Below are 26,281 nucleotides of genomic sequence, written 5' to 3' on the forward strand. Positions count from 1 at the left end.
TTGCAGAACGCAAACTTCTTGAGGGCACATAGGATTTAACCAGTGAGTTTAGGTAAGTTGGTGCCGTGCCAGTGGTCGTCTTGTAGGCAAGCATCAGTACCTTGAATTTGATGCGAGCAGCTACTGGTAGCCAGTGTAACCTGATGAGGAGAGGAGTAACATGAGCTTTTTTTGGCTCATTGAAGACAACCCTCGCTGCTGCATTCTGGATCATTTGCAGGGGCTTGACAGTACATGCAGGAAGGCCCGCCAAGAGAGCATTACAATAGTCCAGTCTAGAGAGAACAAGAGCTTGGACAAGAAGTTGGGTTGCTTGCTCTGACAGGAAGGGTCTAATCTTCCTAATGTTGTATAAGGCAAACCTGCAGGACCGGGTCGTTGTAGCAATGTGGTCAGTGAAGCTTAATTGATGATCCATCACAACTCCTAGGTTTCTGGCTGTCCTCGAAGGAGTTATGGTTGACGAGCCTAGCTGTATAGAGAAGTTGTGATGAATCAATTGGTTAGCTGGAATCACCAGTAGTTCAGTCTTTGTAAGGTTAAGCTGAAGGTGATGGTCATTCATCCAGCTAGAAATGTCACTCAGACAGGCTGAAATGCGAGCAGCTACCGTCGGGTCATCAGGCTGGAATGAGAAGTAGAGTTGGGTGTCATCAGCATAGCAGTGATAAGAAAAGCCATGCTTCTGAATGACAGATCCTAAAGATGTCATGTAGATGGAGAAGAGAAGTGGTCCAAGTACTGAGCCTTGAGGAACCCCAGTAGCAAGGTGGTGTGACTTTGAAACATCACCCCTCCAAGACACACTGAATGATCTGTCAGAGAGGTAGGACTTAACCCACAGGAGAGCAGTTCCAGAGATTCCCATCTTTCTGAGGGTGGACAGGAGAATCTGGTGATTAACAGTGTCAAAAGCAGCAGACAGGTCCAGTAAGATGAGTACCGAGGATTTTGAAGCTGCTCTTGCTAGTCGCAGGGCTTCAGTAACCGAGAGCAGAGCAGTCTCAGTTGAGTGGCCACTTTTGAAGCCAGATTGGTTGCTGTCCAGGAGGTTGTTCTGTCCAAGGAACATAGAAAGCTGGTTGAACACAGCCCGCTCAAGTGTCTTTGCAATGAATGGAAGCAGGGATACCGGTCTGTAGTTTTCAAGAAGCGCTGGATTTAGAGATGGTTTCTTGAGCAGTGGGCTTACCCGAGCCTGCTTGAATGCTAAGGGAAATGTTCCAGATTGAAGAGAAGAGTTGATAATGTGAGTAAGTGAAGGTATGACTGAAGAAGAGATCGCTTGAAGGAGGTGAGTGGGGATAGGATCAAGTGGACAAGTAGTAGGATGATTGGACATGAGAATTTTGGAGACGTCCATCTCTGAGAGTGGGGAGAAGGAGGATAAAGAGTGTGCATCGGTCATTGTGAAGTTTTCCTCAGTCTGCGGTGTGGAGAATTGTTCACTGATGGATATGAAAACATACTGTTTTTCCATGCAATTCTAAAAACTTCTAAGTTAGTTTTTCTCCATTTGCGTTCAAGACTACGAGTTAATTTCTTGAGAGAGTGAGTATTACTGTTATACCATGGTACAGTACGTTTTTCTCTAACTTTTTTCAATTTGATTGGGGCAACAGCTTCTAATGTATTAGAGAAAATAGTGCCCATGTTGTCAGTAATTTCGTCTAATTCGTGTGTATTTTTGGGTACAATTAGCAGTTGAGATAGATCAGGCAGGTTATTTGCGAATCTTTCTTTGGTGGCTGGAACAATAGTTCTGCCCAGACGGTAACGCTGCGACATATAGTTAATATCAGTTATACGCAGCATGCACGATACAAGGAAATGGTCTGTAATATCATCACTTTGAGGTACAATATCTATAGCAGTAAGATCGATTCCATGCGATATAATTAAATCTAGTGTATGATTAAAACGATGAGTGGGCCCGGTGACATTTTGCTTGACTCCAAACGAGTTTATTAGGTCAGTAAACGCAAGTCCTAATGTATCATTTGCATTATCAACGTGAATATTAAAATCTCCCATGATTAGCGCCTTATCAACTGTAACTAGAAGGTCTGAGAGGAAATCTGCAAATTCTTTCAGGAATTCTGTATACGGCCCTGGTGGTCTATACACAGTAGCCAGAGCAAGAGATACATTAGATTTCTTTTGCATGTCTGACAGAGTAACATTTAGCAGAAGTATTTCAAAAGAGTTAAACCTGTATCCTGTTTTCTGGGTAACATTGAGAATATCACTATATGAAATCTACATTGACCCTATTTATTCCCTTAATGAAAATGCCTGGACCAAATCACTGGAACATGTACTTTCTAATTTAAACATCTGTCTTTTATCTTTTCTCAAATCAATTCAAAACAAATCACTCTTATTTCCCACCCCTCTCCTCCAACCATCTGTCCCTGCTGTGGTATTATGCATCCACTTTTCACAATCCAAATTATTTCTGATAAATCGAATATAATGTCCTGTTTTCCCCTGCAAATACAACAGATTAAGTAAAATTTTGTAGCAAATAGCATTTCATATTGACTTTAAAGAAAAAAAAAAAATTAAATTCTGTAATCATTTACTCGCCCTTAATTTGTTCCAAACCTGTGTGTTTCTTTTTTTTTTTTTTTTTTTGAACACAAAAGAAGATATTTTGAAGAATGTTGGTAACCAAACAGTTGACGGTAGCCATTGACTTCCACAGTTGGAAAAAATACTATGCAAGTCGATGGCTACCATCAACTGTTTGATTGTCCAGAAAGGGCAATGTTCTGCACCTTTGTAGCATTTTTATTTCCTGAAGTCTACTTTTGTTCATCAGGGTTGTTTAATTTAGTTTTACATGCCAGGTTCAACCCTCTTGTTGACCCTCAGAATGAAACTGATCATTTTTGCTACTGTAAAGTCATTGTGCCACTAGCTGCTAGTAGGCATTTATAAGCTGTTGGACGTTTAAGGTCATTGCACACTACTTTGTCCTCAAATTGTCAATCACATTTACTCACTGCCTCTGAAATAATTGTCCGTCATAAAAAAATTCAGATCTGGTTTGATGTTTTTCAGTTTTTCACATCACAAGCATTTTGAGAGGTGTTTTGACCGTTCAGAGCCACCGTACAAGCGAATGGCAAAATCCAGATTGGCGATTGTTCGTCCACTTCGTCTCGCAGCACAAAGCACTGTATATATATCCTTCCACACTGAGTTCACAGAAATTGGTGGTCGTCTTTTTAATATGTGGCTCGCTCTAGTATCGCTAGCAAAAGCATCAAACTGAGCCACTGACATCCTGAAGTAAACTTTGAATCCTTTTGTAGGACTCAAGGTACTTATAGTACTTATGAGACATCAATAATATGATGGTTTCTGAACTTATTTTGAGAGCTTAATTTCAGTAAAGAGTATAATGGAATTAGGAAGAAGTTCTTAATTTAAAAAAGTACAGTATGTTTGCATAGTTTCTGAACTCTTTTTATTTTATTTAGTTTTAAAGGAAAGCCCTGTTCTCCTACAGTAGACAGTAGTCTCCTTTAAATGTAACGTTGTCCTTCACAGTCCAGTAAATGTCAGAAACGCTTAGCTTGATTAAATGTGGTTGTTTGTCCAAGCAAGACAGACTGATTAAAATGACAAATTATGAATACGAGTTTTAAATACTAGGGTTATTATTACACTTGATTGAGAAGTGTATTACGTTTCCTGTCGTCTCGTACATATTTTATCTTTCAAATCCTGCAGCCAGGACTGAAGTGAATTAACATACTGCTTTGTCTTTTTACTATCGAGCCAGACTGCACATCTGTGCGTGATCTCTGTTGTTTAATGCTCCTAATACATCTTGTCTGCTTAGCGTGTTACTGTTGTTTATGGGCCACAGAACAGATGAAGATTTTATTCGGCAGAGCCTGCATTTGTATGCGCACAGACGCGGGCACATACACACCAGTTTTTGGCACCGGGGACACTTGCACTACTTCCTTCTCTCAAAGCCAATTAACATGAAACCTCATGTGCAGGAAACTGTCTAAGACTCTAAGCTTTGTGTTCTCCCACAGGTTTGAGGCTGAACTGAAGCCTCTCCAAACGCTCAATGTACATACACAAGTCTATCTCTCTCAATCTCTCTCTGCTTTCCCTTACATCCAGGAAAGGTTCCTTCCCTGCCTCTTACAGAAATAAACTGTCTTCTAATTTTAACCTGCGGGTGTTCAGACAAAGAATAGAGCTCATGATCTAGGCGCACATCTATGTGCCTAAATTTACACTGCTAATGTCAATTAAGCACAACTGATGTATTCACAGTCTGATTTGGCCTAAAAGGCTACCATAGTATTGGCTTTTTTTTGGATATGATAGAACCGTATCTTTTATTCTGAGAAAAAGAATTAGATGGGGGTATCATCTAATGGTAATACCTTGGCTATACTTTAATGTATAGCATATTGAGATTCATTTACCATCATATTTGCATGGTTCTTACGGAAATACCATGGTAAATGTCCAAAAAATGGCAGTATGTAATAACATAGTATCTTTTTTTAGATATGTACCATGGTAATTCTGGGGGTATATATAAATAAAGTAACCATTCAGTACCATAGTTCCTCCATAATACTTTTTTGCCCAAGGGAATGGATAGTCTCATGTGCTTCTGTCTGTTTGTGTCAATATATGATGTTCTTAATTAATTTTCTTCTCATTTAACAAGTGCTCATTATGCTACGCAAAGCCAATTACTAGAGGTAAGGCAAGTCGGCTCAACGTAAATATTGGATTAAGCTATAATTATTCTCATAAAGCAATTTTAATCTTCGTAATGCCTTAAGAGTTTGTGTGTGTATGTGTGTAAGCATGTGAAAGAAAGCAGGAAATATGTGTTATTTCTCAATAAGCACAGCTCTGGTTGTGTTCATGTCTCTCTGGGGAGGATTCATCACATGTGCAGCTGTGAAACAATCATTTTTAGTATGTGCTTGACGTCAGAAAGCCAGGCAGTATAATTGCACTAAAAGTCAGACTGTCCTGACCAGCCCATCACCGCAAAATTGAGTCGACCAATAGCATGAGATTTGGGCGGGGCTATCTGTTTAATCGACCAATGGAAGGCTGGGGGAGTGTTCACCAAAATCATCACTTTCTTGTGCTGTTGGTTTGTTGATTTGCAGGTAAACTCTTAAAAAATGGCTGATTTTTCATAGTCATCAAGTACGTGTAAACACTTTTTGTTTTTAAGTTTATCTCTGGAATGAGACTCTGAGGAAGAGAGCCTGTAGTTGTAGTGTTATGGGACGGGGTGAGATAAATCAGCGGGTTCGGGTGGGACGTGGAGGGACAGAAAGGCCTGTAAGAGAACAGCTGTGTGCGCCGTGACTGGGACGTGTTCTTGGAGCACTAGCGTCCGGTTTCCACTTGCCAGGTCCTCCCGTCCTCCTTCAGCCAGTTATATCACTCCTCTTTCCTTCAGTCTTCGCATTTGACCAATGATGGTCTGAACAACATTTGACAGGTTCTCTTTATGTCCTTGCCCTTGAGGAATTGCTACTAATAAGACAAAGTGTGTGACAGAATAAAGCACTTGAAAGCATAAAATTGGATCATATTTTGTGTTGTTTTTAGAAAGAAAGCAATCACTTTAAGTGGCTTGAGAAAGAGCAGGAAGTTAGACACGTGTCTACAGTGCAGATGACACTAGCAACAAAAAAGAGAAAATGACATCTAAAAGAAAAGAAAGTAAAAGTCAGAAGGGCCTGCAGATGAGAGCTCTTCTCTACTCAACACACACACACACACACACACACAACAAATCCATCGATCTCTGTTCAGAGCTACAGAACAGCTACAGAAAGAAACACATGTGGAGGAAGAGGGTGAATAAAGAAAGTGAGATTAAAAATGATAGGCCAAAGTCATAGATGAATATCTTGACAACATGTTAAGGTGTCAAATGTGAATACAAAAACTGTTTTTAGGAGGAAGGAAGCAATATAAATCATAGGAAGCATTGCACACATACTTCATGAGGTCAGTCCAGGAATGCATAAATTAATATTTTTATTCAATAATGCATTAAATTGATCAAAAGTGACAGTAGATACATTAATGGTATATAAAAAATAAATAGAAAATAAATCAAAGAATCCTGAAAAAAAAAATAATAATAATGTATTGTGGTTTCCACAAGATTTTAAGCATTTTAAGCATATTCAACACTGATAACAATATGAAATGTTTATTAAGCACCAAATCAGTTTATTGGAATGATTACTAGTAGTAGTATTAATTGTGTTTTCTTTCCTTTGATGCTGGCTGGTGGAGGGTATTATTATCAAAAATGGCAATAAAAAAAGGAAGAAAGGAAAAGAGAGGAAAAAATATTATGTCTTTATAAAAGAAATCTTTATTTATTAATTAATTGAATTGAATGGAAAGACAATAAAGTATTAAATTATTGAAAACTGGAGTAATGATGCTGAAAATTCAGTTTGGCGTCACAGAAATAAATACATTTTTAAAATATATTAAAATTGAAAATGTTATTTTAGCATATAATATTTACAATATTACTGTAATAATAGATTACTGTATTTTTGATCAAATAAATACAGCCTTGGTGAGCATAAGAGAATAGTTTTTATTGACAAAATTATTTTAAAATCACATCAGCCTTAAACTTTTGAACAATATAAAATTGGTTTACTATTTTATTCAATATTTGTGAGTGCACTGTTATTTATATGCGGCTTAGAGAGTCACGTTGTTGACTTGGCCACAAACTAATGTCAGATTCTATTGGAATCCATTGCTGGTTGAGTCTCCAGTGTGTGTCACTGGATGTGTCCGGTTTGTGAGAGCGCTCCAAATCAGTCACTTGTGAGGATCCATTTCAGTTAGGATGCTGCCTAAAGGGAAACAGTTAATATAGTGATACAGCTGAGTAGCAACTAAGAGCACAGACACTCAATGACCTCCAGTGGTGTAACCGCTGTCAGTGTGACCGGAGGCAGCTAACTATGTAGTCTGTAGAAAGCAGGGCAGCTCGCTAGGTTAGGAACGGAGCTGGGGAGAGCGAGGGGAGGAGATGAAGGGGCAGACCGGACAGGCCGTGATGAAAAGTTGTAGGCTGGCAGGCATTGTGTTCTAAAGGTCATCGTGATCCCAGTCTGAATAGCTCTGGAGTGACTTCTCTTTATGCAAGCTGACTTTAAAAGCATATCACACTGCCTGACCTGAGCACCCACACACACACACACACAAAATGTTTATATAAATAAAAATAAAAAGATAATTGTCAAATTATCTCACAATTATAACCTTTTTTCTTGCAATTGCAAGTTTATATCTTATCATTATGACTTTGCTACTTACAGTTGTGTTTAGAATTGAATATATATCCCAGAATTCTAAGTTATTAAAAAATAAAAAAACAGATTTGTTAGAAAAATAAACAAGTACTTTGTGATATAAAGCCACATTTTCAAAAAGAAAAAACTTAGAATTGTGAGAAAAAAACAACTAGAACTGTGTGATAAAAAGTCACAATTACATTTTTAACTTTTTTTATACTGACTTTCATAACAGGCTATTATAATGTTTCAATATTACTCCTTTTTTCTGCATTTTTCTGTTTCATCAAATTAAAGGTTCTTTTAAAAACATTTACAAATCTTTCTTACCCCTAACCTTTGAATAGTAATGTAGCTGTAAAAGACTTTGGTCAGATCACTCAAACCACATTTGTAAGTAGTCAAGCTCATATGACATCCCACTGTGCCACAACAAAGGTTTAAAGTTTACCAGCTACATACGGGAGACAGCCGCTTCTGGAAAAATGAATGGGAGAAATCACAGCGCTCAGCAGAAAGATCAGAACCCAGTGGCCAAATGGTGAGAATTAGATTTAGCAGTTTGCCCTCCCAGGGCCGTCTTTATATCACACTGAAATCAGGACCACTGGCGTTTGCTTGGAGCGTCCGCACACAGATCCCGGCGCATTAACACGGCAGCTCTGGTGCAGAGAGAGGCGCTTTGTTCTGTCAGTGTGCAGCGTGTTTGCACAATGTGAGCAGGAAGGGCCCACGGCAACACTGTCACAGAAGGAGAGCGAGAGATGTGGGGAGGAAGAGGCCAGGAAGATGCAAAGTGTCACAGAAACGATTGTGGCTTGGAGCAGAGAGACAGAAAGACTGTCAGATGTGCTGTGATACATTACCAGTAAGTGTGAAAAACCGAGTGATGTCATCAATAATGAAGCCTGCAAAGCTGGAAAACATTTATAGGTCAAAAACGGATGGGCAGCCAAAGCATGACAGATTCAGAAATCACAATAAGTGCAGCTCACTGTATATCTGCTACAGGACAGGGCTAGGTTGTGTGAGTAATGATACGGACTTGGTTTTTAAATGACTCCCTAAAGATCGCAGTCTGAACCTGCACAGAGCGCTTAGATGACATCACAGCACCTCTCACTGGCACATAGCTGACACTGCAGGTTTGGAACGTCGGTTGTGTTCCGAATGGAATTCTGGTGTGTTCTGTTGCATACTGTACAGTATAATACACTGTGTACTGCCTGCGTTTGTTTATTTAGAAGTATTTGAAACAAGATCAAATAAAATATCAATGACAAAAATGTTTGAACTGTAATTATGCTATACAACCTGTGGTTAATTCAGCAAGCACCTTGTAAAGATGTGTAAAAATGTCCTAAATGTTGCCATGCCATTCAAATGAGTCATCAAAAAGATGTTAATAATCGCCGACGCTAGATAATGTGGTTCATTCATTCGTTCAGTGTGCTCTGGTTTCATCACTGCATATTTTGGCCACTACCATTCAAAAGTGTTATTTTGTTAATACTTCTATTCAGTAAGGATGTATCATTTATAAAGATACTAAATATTTCTGTTTCAGATAGTAGATATTCTTTTGAACTTTCAAAGACACCTGAAAAAATGATCATGATTTCTACAAAAAATATTTAGCAACACAACTGTTTTCAACATTGATAATAATCATAAATGTAAGTGTCTTGCACAGTAAGATATGATATATCAGGTTTTTGCATCATGTGACACTTAAGACTGGAGTAATGATGCTGAAAATTCAGTTTTGCATCACAGAAATGCATTAAATTGTAAAATATATACAAATAAAACACAGTTCTGTTAAATTGTATTCATAGTTCACTATAATTCTGTTTTTATGCTTTTTTGTTTAAATAAATGCAGCCTTGGTGAACATATCAGACAGAAAAATGAAAAAATCCAATGTGATGAAAGGACCAGAAGCAAAATCAGCCACTTTTTAAAGGATGGTTCAACCAAAAAGGATGATTATGTCATAATTTAATCATTGTCAAGTTGACCTAAACCTGTATGATTTTCATTCTTCTGCTGAACACAAAAAATATGTATATTTTGAAGAATGTATGTAACCAAAGAGTTTCTGCTCCTCTTTAACTTCCATAGTATTTAGAATCTTGCTATACCATTTTCTTCAGCATTCTTTCTATGTTACAACCAATAGTTTTAACACAGAATTGACTTAAACCTTATTAAATTATTCAGCTGTCCTGCAGAATCAAACAGTCTTTATAACCATTAAATACTCTCTTTTATCCACGAGACCAAGCTGGCTTCACCCTCCTATAGCCTCCTGCGGTCCCATCATCTGTCATCGCTAATAAAGCATGTCTGCTCACCGGGACGAAACACTGTAGATCAAAACAACACAGTAGAAATAACATATATATTTCACAACTTTAGAACGTCATAACATAATTTACAGAAGTTCTTTTACGTACTGTAGGCCGTCTCCGAAAGAGTTTTTCCCCTCAAAAAGTTTCTCTCCTCTCATTCTCAGGTTCTCATAAGTGAATGTGCAGTGCAGCGCTTTCAGAGGCCTGCTTCTCAAGGACAGAGCACATTAGGCTGATTAAATAAAGACAGAGAGTGATTTATAACAGCTCTGTCCCACTCTATTCATCAGCAGGCTCTTGACTTAATCAAGTATTGATATTTCGATACACAGGGAACAGGCAGCGCTTCAGTGCTGACGGAGGGGCGTTTTCATAACCAGGTACACTTGGTCAATTGTCGTCAAGTTACCTTTTTGAAAAATCAGTTCGCTAAACAGATGACATCAAATAATATGCAGGGAATTCTGGAAATGAAGCGATGAGTGGAAATAACTGTTAACAGCTGAGCTACTTTCACACTATACTAGACAATGTACAATAGTTCATTTTCACTATTTGTAAATAGTTCAGCCTGAAACATGAACTGCATTGTTTCTTAATTCATTTGCTAATTATGTAAGCTCGATTTCACACATTTATGCTTCAAAAAGTGTCCGAATGCAATTTATAATGCAATACATGCATGCATTCTTAGTGCTTATATCAGGCGTTAGTGTAGGTCGTCTCTTTGGTTGTCTTTTGTCATGGGCGGAGCAGTAGTTTGAAGAAAATCTCGCTGAGCACAGTTATTTAAATGGTTGACATGTTTGTAGCTTGCTACCAGAATAATAACTGTTTTAATGGCACAGACATTTGAAGGAACCTCTATCACCCCCTTGAGTACTGAAGTTTATTACCGCCACGGTAGAGAAAGAAAGCACATTAAGTTTGTACTACAGACCCTGTGCTAAAAACGCACAGGCCAAGCATTTATCTTGCCATACTTTTATAGAGGTTATTTCTGGCCTTTGTCCCCAGTGCTGAGAATGATTGAAACTTTTGTGAGACTTTGTCTGAGAGATTTTGTTAGATATGAACAGGGAAAACAAGCAATGAGCTACAATGTGAATAATAGAATGAGCATGTTTTAGCATACTTTTAAAAACAAAAATACTTATTATGAAAATAATATACTTTAAAAGAATGCAATTGAGGGTGAAAAATGTGATTGATTGCTGAATTACATATTAATTGTTTTAAATGAAAATTGGTGATAGTTAACATTTATATTTAAACAATTATTTGAAATGTAAAGTGCTTTTTTGACCCACTTAAGTTGGACTAAACCAAACTTTTGTATGTAATTCCATAATTCTATTGTGTTTGAAATATAGTTTAAGTGTACTACTGAATGGGTAGCACTTTATTTTACAGTCCTGTTCCTCCTGTACATACTATGTACTTATTATAGTAATTACAATAACTATGTAATAACTAGGTACTAACCCTGAACCTACCCCTAAACCTAACCCTACCCCATGTAGTTACCTTGTATTACCAGAACCTTCTCAGATAAATACACTGTAAGTACATTATAAGTACATGTTAGTACACGTACTGTAAAATAAAGTGCAACCACTGAATGTACTGACAAGCAGTTATAGGAAACTAAAATACACTTTAATGTAATTTGTATTGAAAATGGTCAGACATATACAGTACTATAAATTTATTTGCAGTTACACATTGGTGATGATGAAGATGCAGTTTACACGTTTTGTTAATGTTGCATTAATAATATAGTATTTGCAAGTACAGTTTTTAAAAATTGCTTTTAAGATATCTCGATGATTGTTTCTTTTTTCTATTATCAGAGCAGATTACTAAAAGTTATTTAAATTATCTACATGTTTATAGCTATCTACCTTCGCACATCTGATTTAACGGCACACACAACTGAAGGAAACTCTATCACCCCCTTGAGTACTGAGGTTTATTACCACCACAGTAGAGAAGAAACACACATTAAATATGTACAACTGAACCCTGTGTTTGAAATGCACAGGCCAAACTTATGTGCAAGACAAGGTGTGAGAGGTTCTGCAGTGTGAACAGTCGCAGTATGCATCTGTTTTGATGTCCTCGTGTGTTTCTTTCTAGGCTGAAGGCGAGGACAGTCTGAAGAAGATGCAGCTGATGGAACTGGCCATTCTCAACGGCACCTACAGGGACGCCAATATCAAATCACGTAAGCCGCCCGTGCCACCTCCTCTCGAGCGAACAGAGACCGTATTGTTGGAAGCCTTTGTAACTGCAGCTCTCAGTAATCCTCTAACACGTAACCCTGATAAATGTTCTGACAAGTGTCTCAGTTTTGTGAAACAGAATCAGTGCATACGTCCAAAGAGCAGCTAATGAGCTGAAATAAGTGTGAACGTGCACTGCTATCTATGAAAACAATGTTTTCTTGGTTTATCAGATGTTGTGACATCCTCCTCTTCGCTTCGCTGCTTCAGTAAATAATAGTGTGATATTGGGAATGTGATATTGTTACCAAGCTGTATGTTTGAGCGTGCTTGCCCCTCCTCTGCCTTGTTTACTAATGAATCGCTAAATAGCAATAGCTATATATTCAATTTCTGTGTCTGGCTTTTTCAGTGTTTGGCTGTGCATGGTACTAACTGTTTTTGTCTTTTTTGCCCCATCCCACCCGTCTTCATCCACCCCTACCCTCACATTTTTCTGCTCACCACAGCTGCCCTTGCATTCTCTCTTGCAGCGAGCGCCCAGGCGCCACGGATCATCACTGGCCCAGCACCTGTCCTGCCTCCCACCGCCTTACGCACACCCACGCCTGCAGGGCCCACCATCATGCCCCTAATCCGCCAGATCCAGACTGTCATGCCCAATGGCTCGGCCCACCCAGCAGCTGCCACCCTAGTGCAGCCCGGTCCAGAGTCAGGCCTGATTTACGCGACGCCCTATGATTACCCCTACACACTGGCCCCCGCCACCTCCATTCTGGAGTATCCCATCGACTCCAGCGGGGTTTTAGGTAAGCATGACCACACCTGTCTCACTACACAGAACCCCCAGAACCCCTTCGGCATGGGACGTGGTGTCCCATGCTTGACATGGCTGTAAACTAGGGTTGGGTGGTGTGATGATTTATAGCATGTGACATTTTGTAAATAAATCTGATTTACATTACCTACATGTGCTATGAGGAAATATGGGGTAAAATGACAAAACTTTAAATTTAAGTTGCACTATTTGAAGCAAGTTTGATTGTTTAGGGTTGCCGATCAACTTCTCAACTTATCTCAACTCATCTCAACATCTCAACGAAACTCATGCATGGTCAGACTTTGGGGTCAGAAGTAGGGTTGTGCCAGTAGACGATGCCATCGTCCATCACCGATGGCTGACAGGCATGACGATGTTGAGCCGGCATCGTGATTCCGAACCCTGGTTTGACTGGCGTTAAGCACGTGGTGTCATGTTTGCTAAATATCTTGAGATGGAGTGGTCAGTTGCTTTCATTCTTTCTTGCACTCTCATTAAACATTTTACATTTGAGGGTTTCAAAATCTTAAACAGTAGTTCACACCCTGAGGCCATCCAAGCTGTAGATGAGGATTAGATTTCTGAGAAATGGAGCATACATCACTTGCTCTCACCAATGGAGTCTCTGAAGTGAATGGGTGCCGTCCAAACAGCTGATAAAAACATAACAATAATCCACAAGTAATCCACACCACTCCAGTCCATCAGTTAAAATCTTGTGAAGTGAAAAACTATGCATGTTTATTATAGATCTTTTTAATTTTTTTAACTATTTCTTCCAGCTAAAATAAGAGTCCTCCATCCATAATATTACTTTCTCCAGTGAAAACCTCATCTCCTCTAAAGCAGGAGTGAAACATGCACATCATATTTTGATTATGGACGCGTATTTTGGACAGAAGTGATGGGTTAAAGTTAAAACACCTTTTAACACTCAGCTTTTCACTTCTCGAGATGTTAACTGATGGACTCGGGTCGTCTGGATTATTGTCATGTTTTTATTAGCTGTTTGGACTCTCATTCTGACGGCACCCATTCACTGCACAGTATCCACTGGTGAACAAGTGATGTAATGCTACATTTCTCCAAGTCTGCTTTGACGAAGAATCAAACTCATCTACATCTTGGATGGTCTGAGAGTCAGTACATTTCGGCAAAAAAGTCTAAAAGTCTAAAAGAAAAAAGTTAAGAACATTCTTTAGAAAAGTTTTTTTTTTTTTTTTTTGGAAATGCTAAATATTTTGATCTTATTCTTAGATAAGATATTCTCAAGTTAACAAATAAGGAGAAATAGCAGTTAAGACTAATTTCATCCGCAGTGATATGTGAATCCAGCCCCTGATCTTTTTGTTTGCATACCATATAAAACGAGAAAATATATTCAAGATGAAATAGCTTTTATTGTACTGTATGTACTGTAATATTATGATAAATATTGCTTTACCATTCTATAAAATGTCTCATGCTGTAATGAATGATTTGGGTCATACCGTCCACCCCTACCCTATGCCATTGCTCTTAAATAACTCTCAACATTCAAAACCTGCTCTCCTAAAGCAACACAAAACCAATGGTTTTCCCCATTAGAGCCTCTGCTGTCACAAATAGGCAATAATATAAAAGAGCAAACAACAATATATCAAGTCTTTTCCACTTAATCCATTTAGTGTCATAAAAAGTCCACCCTCATCACAAAAAAGAAAAAATCCTTTTAAGAAATGATTTGGCTTTTAAGTGCTCTACTGGCTTTATGTGAGTAATGAGAGCACTCTGTCCTCTCCACTCCACACAAGCTGTATGGCTTCATTAAAGCACTTGAGAAAAGCTGATTATGAATATCATGTTACCGACAGCATTCTGCCAGTTTAACACTAGCTTCTCCCAAAGGCACGGTGTTAAGTTGAGCAGTAACAAATAGCCCATCCTTACGCCAAGAGCAGCGTGTCCAATTAGAGCAGATGAAGTAGGGTTTAGCTGCCCTCCAATAAGCATGTTTATTGAGCTCGTCTCAAGCAGGATAGACTGTACCAGTCTTGTCTGTGGGTGGATGTTTCTGGGGTGGAGGGGAGGTCACTACAGCATGTTCACACATACAGTGGTTTGCAACAACTAGTCAGTTAGTTGGTGATTTCCAGCAGCGTGATTGACAGCTAGTGTGGGCATGTCCAGCAATACAGAAAAGTTAAGAAAAGAAAATCTCACCATACAAGACACAGAATGGAGACATAAAAGTTATCACTTCCCTAGTGAAAAATAAATATACTAAAATGCATTTGAAATACATTTATTTTATGCTAAGTATACTACAAATACATTTACATAATTATGTATTTAATAAAAATACCCTGCGGTTGTACTTTAGGTTTACTAAACTTGTATAATTAAAGTCTGCTAAATTGGAACAACTTGTTTTGTACTTAATGCACTTTAATTGTGTGGAAGTAGTGCTGAAGTGCAACTAAAGATATACTTAAGTATATTTGACTGATATCATTCAAAGGTCATACAATCCTCATCAATCCTGACATTAAAACACATTTTAGGCTTAATAACAAGAAATATGCATTATGCACAACGATTACTCCAAACAAAGTTTAATTACTTTTACTGTCTGGTTTAATTTATGTAGAAAGAAATATATATATATATTTCTTTTTTTTGTAAAATTTAAAATACAATTAATTAAAAAAAAATGTATATGTGTTAGAAAACTACTTTCATGAATTTCAGTATAAGCCTTTATAATGTACAAAATGTTTGTCAGAATATAAATTTAGTTAGTTGTCAAAACTTTGGTCTGATAATGAATAGAGACATTGGTGCATGAAAAAAAACATCTAAGAATATAACAACATTCAAAGTATGTTTGATTTATTCATTCATAATCATTCATCATTTATCAACATTCATGATGTATTATGCACTGCTCAAATTTATCTTGAAAAACTTTTTCTCCAGAATGTTTTTTTAGTGTGCAAGAAAACCTTGTCAAATTATAAAGACAACTTATTTTTTACAGCCAGTAAATTGAATTTGTGATTAACTTTTCAAAAGCCGTGGACACCTCACCAGAACCATTAAGATCTGACTAGTTGATAATATTACGTTTACATTTGAACTACATTTGAAAATGTTGTGTGCCAGACTTTTTATGAATAATCTGGGGCCAGATTCACAAAACCTTTTTAGATTAGAAGTTAAGAATATTCTAAGAAGAAAATGACAGGCTTTGGTGTTGTCTGATTTTATGCCAATTCTTGCAAAGACCAGCTTTTGATGCTGATTACCATAATAATCATAATAACCATGCACATTATTCACACCCATTTGGTTAATTTAGGCAGAACCATTAAACGGTAGTAAAGCAGAGCCACTGAAAACCTCCAGTGATATAACGGCTGTATGTGTGAACGTCCCATAAGAGATAGGATGTTTTGGTGGATGGGAGAGCTGAGGGGAGGTTTTCACCCTGTCTTCTCTCTTGTGTGACCTATACAGCATCCTCAAAGGCCGAAGAGCTGCCCCTCTACCTGGGCTTTCAGACCTGTCACATTCCCATCACAGTCCAGCGCGGAGAGCCAACCGGTCGGCCTCCCTTTTAAACTGCCCCATCTCTCCCCCGCCCCCTCTGACAAGCCCCTCCCCCTCACACAGCAGACACGCCCCCTGCCCCGCCTCCCTCTTATCGGACTGGTCTGGACTCCCCAGCCTCTGCCTGTTTCTTTAAATGATGGTTTTTGTTTTTCTGTTTTTTTGGTTTTGTACTTTTGTTCTGATCTGTAATGTGATGTTTTAGTTTTTTATGTGTACACTGATGAGGGAGACAAAGCACTGAGCCCCAAACTGCTGCACAAGTCTTTCTGAATGACCCCCATCAGGAGGGGCAACATGAGGAAGGTGAGGGGACAGTGGGGCTCAAATGGAGGCTGCTTAAATTGGGAAGGAAGCTGTTTGAGACGGGACAACTGTTGAAAGCCAGGCTGTTTATCGAGCACTTTTAGGGCAGTTGAATGCACTATGGTGGGGCAGTTTGGCTTAAAATCTAAAATGACGTACAGTGTATATTGCCTTGGAGTTATCAACGCCTAGCGTAGTTTACCCCATAATTGAAAGAAAATACAAGAAACATGTTTGGCATAAAGGAAATTAAGATATTCTGCATTGTAGTATTGTAGCAGCACATTTTCCCAATGTAATCTTATATCCATAAGGCTTATTTCAAACAGCATGCATTAGATGAATAGCATAAAAATGCAAAAATTGTCTTTGACAATGAAATAGTGTGACAAATATATATATATATATATATATATATATATATATATATATATATATATATATATATATATATATAGATATATATATATATATATATATATATATATATATATATATATATATATATATATAGATATATATATATATATATATATATATATATATATATATATATGTATATGTATGTATGTATATTTAGTTAGAATTGGGTATTTCCTTTAATAACAGATTATAAACTTTGATTAGCATATACATCCAAATGGCAATTCCTATACATGCAACCCAAAGTGTTGATATAAAATGCATAAAGCATCGGAATTCAGTCATATTTACAGAAGCCCTACAAATGTCAAAATCTCTTTATCATTGCTGTTATGCAAAGAAATAAGCAATTATAATATAATATTATATATGCAGTGGGATGCATTCAATTGAATCAAAAGTGACAACAAAGACATTTATATTGTTACAAAAAATAAATTCATCAAAGAGTGCTGAAAATGAAAAACATAAGCAGCGTAACTGTTTTCAACATTAATAATAATAAGAAGAAATGTTTCTTGATCGGCGAATCAGCACATCATCATGATTTCTGAAGATCATGTGACACTGAAGAGGAATAATGCTGAAAATACAGTATATCATCACAAGCATAACTTCCAATATTTAAAATTAATATTTTACAGTATTTGTGTTTTTATTGTATTTTTGATCAAATAAATATAGCGAGCATAAGCAACTTCTTTCAAAAACAAAAAAAACAAAACAAAAATTAATGTTTAGTTGATGAAATAGTTTATGAACTAGTTTTAATGAGACTGTCCCAGTGCCACCGCCTCATGAACTGTCCTAAAACGTTCTCTGTCTGACTGTGGTGTGTGTTGTTTCTCCAAGAACCGCCAGTCCTGCCACTAATTTCCCATTCCCTTCCTTTATTCTTTAGCTGTGGCTTTCCCCACGAAAGGCTAAATGCGTTTCCCAGGATCCTCACTGAGCCCCTCATCCTCACTGAGTGTTAACATTCACATGCTTTGGTTTCACAGCTGCCTTGTTGGTTTTGAGTGATGTTTGATCAGAAGCATGAATCTGGCCTAGCAGTCAGCCGGACACACTCCTGTTCGTTTACACAGAGGCCATACATATACTCCCACATACCCCCCTGGACTGTGCCTCTGACTGCTACGCTTCGATGGGGAATGCAAGGTCGATCGTTCTGCTTTACTAATCACTTAATTCATTGTGTGCATTTCTATTCTCCTTTTTTTTTGTACTCCAGCAGATGTGCCTAAATGTTGTCCTCTCTCAGAGAGTGACTTTATCAGTATTATATTTAAAGACACTGTCATCCAGCGCAAGATTACGTGACTAGTAAAGCTTCCTGTTGAGAGCGTGCGCTCCCGTCTGTCAAACTGTGTGCAAGCTACGCAAAAACCCACGGATCCACTGAGGATGAATGAAACTATGTTTGAATTTTGTACAAACACATGAGAGATTTACATATGGGGGAAAAAAAAGTATTATTTGTGCCTTAACTTGTATAATTTAAATGATTTGCATCTGTCAGACACATCGGGGATGATTTGTGAGGTTTGACTGATCTGTTTTCTGGTGATGTTATTGCAATCCAAGCAGGTGCAGTGACATCTAAAGTTCGAAGGCACGAAATGCGCGTCCATCCCTACCAAAGGGTAGTGACCGCAGACAGAGGTTAGTTTAGTTCATGTGCTTCTATTCATTACCAGTAAAAACTCACTGTTGGTCCTGATCTGTCGTGAAGCATGTGCAGTTTGAGCATGTTAAAAGATGTGCCATCCACAGCTTGAATTCAGTACACTGTGCTGTTTAATAAGGTGTGTTTGGTTCACACACACACAAGGTCTTTCCTGCACAGGTGGTTGACTTCATTCCATTATTTTGATGACCTTCTGATTTCAGCATGATGTTGATGACAAATAATGGAGCGATTCACGTGGCTTTATTCACCCCATTATCCTCAAGTTCTTTCTAGCTATGCAAACACTAAATAGGGCTTTTATATATTGACTCTTGAAACATTTTTAGCCATCTGAATAGACGGAGATGGCATCACGAATGAGGGTTCCTTTCCAAATGAGTTGAAGTGACTGTTTATAATTACATGTAGCCTAATGTGGATATAAAAATACAAATCATAGTGATAATGCATGTTAAAATCCACGTTCACTAGCATTAGGTTATAGGCTTTTCAAAACAGACAAATGCCATTAGGAGATATTTAAAGCTGGAGTGTGTGATTTTGTCAATGTTTAAATATATGCAGTCACGATTATAAGTAAGCCATTTGAAATGTGTAAACACCCGGATAGAGCCAAAAACTTGGACTGAGCACAGCAATATTAGTACATAATATTAGTAATGGGACAGTATAAAAACAGGCCTTATTTTCTGCAATTCTGTTCTTCAAAAATTCGGCTTTAAAGAAAGGAACGATGATCTGTACTAAATCTGTCACTAGCAACAAGTGTAATACATATTAGGAACATTTATACAGGTACAGCGTGATTAATCTGACCTGTTTAATATTCTCATATAATACTATGAGAAGAAGTCGGAAGTCGGAGACCATTAGTGAAAATGCTATTTTTATATAAAAAATAATAATAATAATTATGTATTCAGAGTAACAATTTGAATATAGAGTATATATAAATTATTATACTATTATACTATTACTTTAATGAGTATAGTGAGGTAATGATTTGACAAAGCAAGTCTTTATCTCGGTATTGCCACTGACTCCAATATTTCCCTGTTCACATGCATCTAATTGAAGAAAAATTCAGTTGGTGCAGGTTAGACATTGTGTGTGTGTGTGTGTGTGTGTGTGTGTGTGTATGGTTACTGTTACAGATGTTTGCTTAAACTGGCAAAATGACCACAGATTATATCCTGAGATCGCTTCCTCTCGTTTAATGTTTTGTTTTTAATTTCCATTTTGTGCTATGTTTTTATATAACTACTGCTTTGAAGAAAATCTACTTTTGAGAACCCATTTGCACAGAGCTTCCAGTTTACCAATCTGTGCATTTATACTGGACCACACAAATCACTTTTTAATTTCAGATGTTTACTTTATTTTATTGTTTTTATTATTATTTCAATTTTTGCCTCATTTGATTAAGAGATTCTGTGTGGCCCGAGCCTTTCATTTTGCACTGAATACGTCAGAAGCGTTCATCTCCTCTGCTCATGTTGAAAAAGTGAAACCTACATCAAACCTCAGACCTGGAAACTGAAAGGAGTCTGTCGAGTCTTACGGTTGACCACTGCCGAGTGGACGATAATGTCAGCGCCACTCTGTGGATCTGATCGTCTCAGAGTATACATGCATTTAAGAAAAAAAATACTCCACTTGATACATTTTTTATGTTTTACTGTAAGCTTCTTTATATTTTTTGTTGTCGAAAAGAAAATAGTATTTACTTGTGGCTTCTCAAATATATCTAAAAATATATCTAAAATTATATAAAGCAGGAATGTATATGAATTGTCAAATTTGACTTGTATTTTGGAAGAGATAGCAATGGTATTATAGAGGGCTATTTGTAGGAAAGAAAAATATGCATCATAGCAGCTTTATAGCACCATGTTAGAAAATTTCCTATATTTTTGGATCTATGTTAGGGCTTTATATATGAATGACAGGACTTTTTTCAATGTTTGTATGCAAAAGCATTTTATATTATGTGTCCTGTGATTTGTCAGTAGTCTGCAATGCTGAGGGTAATGGCTAAAAGTGCCACAGCTTGAATTTCCATTGCTATTATGCTAGAAAATACCTTGTAGTGTTGCTTTGTATCATTAAGGCCAATATTTTTATGTTGTTGTAAATAGAACAAGAAGAATTTCAAAAGGCAATAAAAAATTTTATTGAGTAAAAATCCCACCAGCAGTTGTTCTGGTCCTATTTCTGACTAAATCTCTCAATGCCTCAATAAAAAAAAATTGAGGCTTAATGCTGCTTAATGCTGGAACGTCTTCAGAGCTCTAGTGCTTAATAGCAGTCAGGTAACGCTGTGCCCTTCACTGACTGTCCTCAGATCTCTATGTGACTCTCATCACACTCATTCATACATGTGCCACCATCAGCGTCTGCTTGCTGCTCCATATTTCTGTTGGCATTAGCAAAGATCATCTAATTAGATTATGCAGTCCAGATCCAAACCCAGTATTTGAATTGAACTGAATCTAGAGCAGAGCATGACATCATATCCTGTCATAGTGTGACCGGCCTTCAGTCTGTCCATTCACTTGACTGCTACTAACCACTAGACACATTTGCCACAGTTGTATTCCTTTGTATTTTTTCTCAGTGTTTTCTCTCTTGATTTCTTCCTTTTTAACACGTGATCTGTCAGGATAAGCCGATGCTCACGCTGTGTGTAAAACCATGCTTTTACCTCATGATTTTACTATATTACAATGATGAAGATCAACAGTTCTTCCACGGCTCTCACATTCAGTCGTCCCACAGCAAGAGTTATTATTCGTGCTTGAAACATACTCTACGCAAGTGCGTGAACCGAAAGCTTCTGGATACACAAGCTTGATTCCGTTGCGAGATTATTACCAAATCTTCCTCTATGGCTACTTTTCCCTTTCGAGTATACGACTGTCACGATAAAACAACAGTTTGAAGAGAATCTTACAGACCACATTTGGCAAAGCTGAAGCTTTTTTCAACTGGCGCTATGAAAACTAATTTGCAGAAATTGTTTTCAAAACGACTCCCCCTGTTTTTAGTTGGTCGAACAAATATAAGTCCCGCCCTCAAAAACCAAGTTAAACTTTCAAGTCAAGACAAATTTATTTGTATAGCGCTTTTCACAATACACATTGGGCCCTATTTTAACAATGTCTAAAGAGCATGGCGCAGGAGCACTTAGGGTGTGTCGAATCCACTTTACTAGTTCAGTGATGGGAAAATGGTCAGTGCATGGTCTAAACAGGTTGTCTCTATTATCTTAATGAGTAATGGGTGCTTTTGGGGTGTAACGTGCAATAAACCAATCAGAGTCTCATCTCCCATCCCCTTTAAAAGCAGTTGTGCTCACGCCAGGGCAGATTCTGTATTTAAATGGCGGAATGTAATTTTTTATTTGTAAAAATCTTTCTTGGCTGCTGCGCATCCCTATATGTGTAATAAGCAAAATACCCGCCTATAGGCACATATTATTAACGTGCTCTTTAAATAGCAAAGAAAAAAATATAGCACCAGACTTTAGACCAGGTTTGAGTTGGTCTATTTTCAGTTCCTCAACAATGCGCCTGAAGATGCATCTTTTTTAGACCAGCACACCCATGGGCGCACAAATGGGCGCAAATGCATTTACTATTTAAACGACACGTCACAGGATGGAAAAAATGAGAATTTCGTTGGGCTGAAACTAGTAAAAACTCTTGCACAGCACCTTACACCACATTGCACCGGCCCGTTGTTTCAAAGCAGCTTTAGGTTCAACTTTATTTTGATAGTCCACTTTAGACAATCTACTAACTCTAAGAAACTTTGCAACTACATGTCATCGAACTGTCATTAAAGCATTTTTGGACTGTTATGTTAGGGTTAGAATAAGTTGCCATACCTACAAAGTTACGTATAGTCAGTAAAACGACTGTTGAGCGACAACCAAAATAAAGTGTTAACAGTTGTTAAGTAAACAGTCTACGAATACTCTAATGACTGCTAGTTGACATGTGGTTGCAAAGTAATGTATAGGTAGTTGAATGTCTGAAGTGGACTATCGAAATAAAGTGTTATCCAGCTTTACAAAAAATCATGACGTTAATGTTTCGATTATCAAGCACTACGCTCTAACTTGCGTAAAGTATTTTCCTGCCTGTTCTCACTGTGTCACCCAGCCTAACGTTTTATGTCTTAGTGCAACGCTGCTGAGATATAAAAGCACTGCTGTGGGAAGTTTTGGCTGAATCAAGAGCCTAGTTGTGATCGGTTTATAAATACTTTTCAAATTGTCATCCTGCTTTCACTAGCTGAAACTAATCTCCTCTATCTTTTGTTTCTTTCCTCCTTTCCTTGTTTCCCTCCCCTTTTTCTGTTCGTCTGTCTCTCTAACCCACTCAGCCACCACTGGCAACTAACCCCTGACCTTCTGACCTCTTCACCCAATGACGACCTGCCCATTACCTGCCTGCAGATCACACCTCTGCCCTAAAATGAATGAATGAAAGACAAAAAAAGAGTATCTAAGAGCTGTAACAGGCAGTGGATTATACAGCTTCGCTTGTTGGACACGTTGGACGTTCCTGCCGCTGTACATCTGCACTCTTTGTAAGCAATAAGCAATAATGATTTGTCCCACACCCTCTAAATCAAAGCCAGACCTCCCAGTTTGCTGTGCAAAAGCCTCCAACTCAACGACGGCACTGTTGAGGAAGTGGTCTGCCCTTCACCGGACCATCCTGCACTTACGGTAATGAGTCTGAATGTAATGCACGATGGAGTGGATGATGCACTTCTTGGTGAACTACGTCAGCGGCTCGTCACATGTCACAGCGGGCTATTTGAGAAGCATTTCAGTGAGACGGTATGAGTCAAAGCTGAAAACACATTTAAAAAACGGGAAGAATATTTCCTTTCCGACACTTTTCAGTGAACAAGCCTCTCGGAGGATGTATAAGCCATGCTTGCCTATCTGCTGTACAAATGTATGAAATCTGTAGATAAATGTTGAAAGACTGACAAACGAAAACATGTACAGAAACAACACTTTTATTATCCTACAGAGAACATATATTTTTACAACTGGCTATTTTATATTGCTGAATATTGTGAGGAAAACAAGAAAAAAAGGAAACAACACGGAACCCTTTATGAAGTGAAAACAATCCGGTTTTCTGTATTTGGATGTAGACCAAAACAACCCTTTCGTTGAACCGATGGGGTTGGTAGGGATTAATCATTCAAGTGCCTTATCATAGTTCATGTTCAATATGAATGTCCTCATCAGTGGCGAGCGAGCAGACCCGAAGCATCGTAAGTCTTCGTAAACTATAGAGCCCAGAAAGGTCTCTACAATCTACGCAGGTTTATGATGGATTTGGGAAATGTTGTCCAGGTCAGTACACACAGCTTTCCCTTCAGGAACCACAGAAGTGATGTATCACCAGCTTATACCTGCCTTCCAGTTTCGGCTGGAACAGCTCGAAGCTCTATCCCTGTCTTACACAGCGATCAAATTCAAGGCCTTTCACACCACATGAATATCGTCAAACCAACTTGGGAATCAAAATCTATTTGTTACCTTCAGACTTGACTCATCCTTCAGAATTATGGGTATTTTGCTCAAAGCACTTAAATTAAGTTGCACTTTATGTTGATTTTTAGTGCATTGTAATATCAATTACAATGCACTAAATTATGGTAACTTATGTTAAGATATACAGTAGTATATATATTCAATGCCAAAAAAAATAAAATATTTTCATTTAAAAAACTATTGTTAGTTTTAATATATTTTCAAATGTAATCAAAGCTGTATTTTCAGCATCATTCCTCCAGTCTTTAGTGTCACATGATCCGTCTAAAATGCTGATTTGCTGCTTACATTTTTTTTATTATTATTATTTATTTTTACAATGTTAAAAACATTGTGTTGCTTAATATTTTAAACACTACCATTTAAAGGTTTGGGGTAAATAAGGTCAAAAGATTTCCATTTCAAATAAACGGTGTTCTTTCTATGCATCAAAGAATCCTGGAAAAAAGCAGCACAATGATTTAAATGTTGATAATAATCAGAAAGGTTTTTTGAGCATTAAATCATCATATCAGAATGATTTCTGAAGGATCGTGACACTGAAGACTGGAGGAATGATGTTGAAAATACAGCTTTGATCACAGGAATAAATTACATTTTAAAATATATTTTAAATCTGAAATATTATAGCTATTATTATAGCTATTATGACTGATGGTGTATACATTGTAAATAATTACCTGGATTTGAGAAAATATATATCTCTGAATTAAGTAAATTTTTCTCGTTTTAAGCATACATATCAGAAAATAACTAATAATAATATAATTATATAAACAAAATTCGCCAGTGGAAAAAAAAAACAATGCACTTTTAAACAAGATATTTTTCTGTCTGTACATTTGAATACATGATTTTGCTTCTCAGTTTGAATATTTTTTGAAAACAAAACAAATAGTGATTAAAACAGATTTGAAATGAAACGGTGTGTATGTGGTGATGGTGGATAAGCTGTGTGTACTGCCTGCACTGTATCACTGTAATGTGTGTCTCCCTCAGACTCTTTCTTTACTATGCAACAGAATGGCCTCTGACGTCTTGAGAGGAGTCTCTGTGACATCAAACATGTCTTCCTGATGTGTCTGCGTTTGCTCTCATTTACACTCATGACTCTGCAGTGCCATCACAGACTTATGATATCAAAGAAGGTGTAATATCGAGGTGTGGTGTGTTTGAAAATGCTTTGGAATATGAAATGCGAATTATCTACACAGTAAAAGCAGTTTTTTTGTTGGTTTGTAAGAATACAGAAATGTGATTATATACAAAAACGTTTACAAAAAAAAAAGATGAAATATGACAGGTCAGTACAGTATTTATTGATAAAGCATTGAGTCTCACGCTTAATAGCAAATTAAAAATATATGAATCTGATTTGTCCTGGTTTTGCAATTGAGTTTTAAAATGTAAAGGTCAAGTGTGTAATTTCTGACACCAAAAAGAAGAGTGTCTCCAGAACCCCTTCCCCACCTGCCATTGGTCAGTATAACAGGCCCCGCCCCCCGACTCACACCATTGGTCAAGCTCAATGATGCCATATAGACCCATGTTCTGACAACGCCATAGAAGTCAGTAGATGTTTCGATATGTTAAACTATGATGAAAAGATTTTAACATTAAAAAAATATATATTCCTCACTTCAGTTTTAAGAATCAAGTTTGCTCATGTGAATGTCTTTTAACATACATGTGGATATGTGTGTGTACGACATCCGTCTTTCAGCCCCAAACGTGTGTTTCCTGCCCAAGTATTGCGCAGGAAGTATTAAGTATTGAGAAGACATGTCTGTTTTAACAGCCATTGTTACAAATTTTGTATGTATTTTTCTATCTTATTTTATATGTATGTAATAAACAGTATTAAACACCTCGTCTCTGTATCCTGAATAGATGAAAATAGGTCTTTCCTGACAGTTTCATAGGAATACTTGCACTTTTT

General features: G+C 37.5%; 1 protein-coding gene across 6 annotated transcripts in view; it reads left to right on the forward strand.

Annotated features, from left to right (window-relative positions):
* Nucleotides 1–26,209, forward strand: part of LOC128026490 (protein quaking-like) — a 95,473-nt gene extending 69,264 nt beyond the window's left edge. The window contains exons 5-8 of one of the 6 annotated variants that reach the window (XM_052613689.1): nucleotides 11,840–11,927; nucleotides 12,459–12,734; nucleotides 18,656–18,730; nucleotides 23,148–26,209. In XM_052613689.1, coding sequence (XP_052469649.1) covers nucleotides 11,840–11,927; nucleotides 12,459–12,734; nucleotides 18,656–18,730; nucleotides 23,148–23,164 — 456 coding nt within the window. In that variant the 3' untranslated portion in view covers nucleotides 23,165–26,209. Of the gene's footprint in view, nucleotides 1–11,839; nucleotides 11,928–12,434; nucleotides 12,735–12,975; nucleotides 13,208–16,243; nucleotides 17,082–18,652; nucleotides 18,731–23,147 lie in introns of those variants that run through there. The other 5 variants (XM_052613684.1, XM_052613685.1, XM_052613687.1 and 2 more) reach the window with 5 other exon arrangements.
* Nucleotides 26,210–26,281: the final 72 nt, after the last annotated feature.

The sequence above is a fragment of the Carassius gibelio genome, chromosome A13 (assembly GCF_023724105.1).
Source record: "Carassius gibelio isolate Cgi1373 ecotype wild population from Czech Republic chromosome A13, carGib1.2-hapl.c, whole genome shotgun sequence".
Classification (NCBI taxonomy): Eukaryota; Metazoa; Chordata; class Actinopteri; order Cypriniformes; family Cyprinidae; genus Carassius; species Carassius gibelio.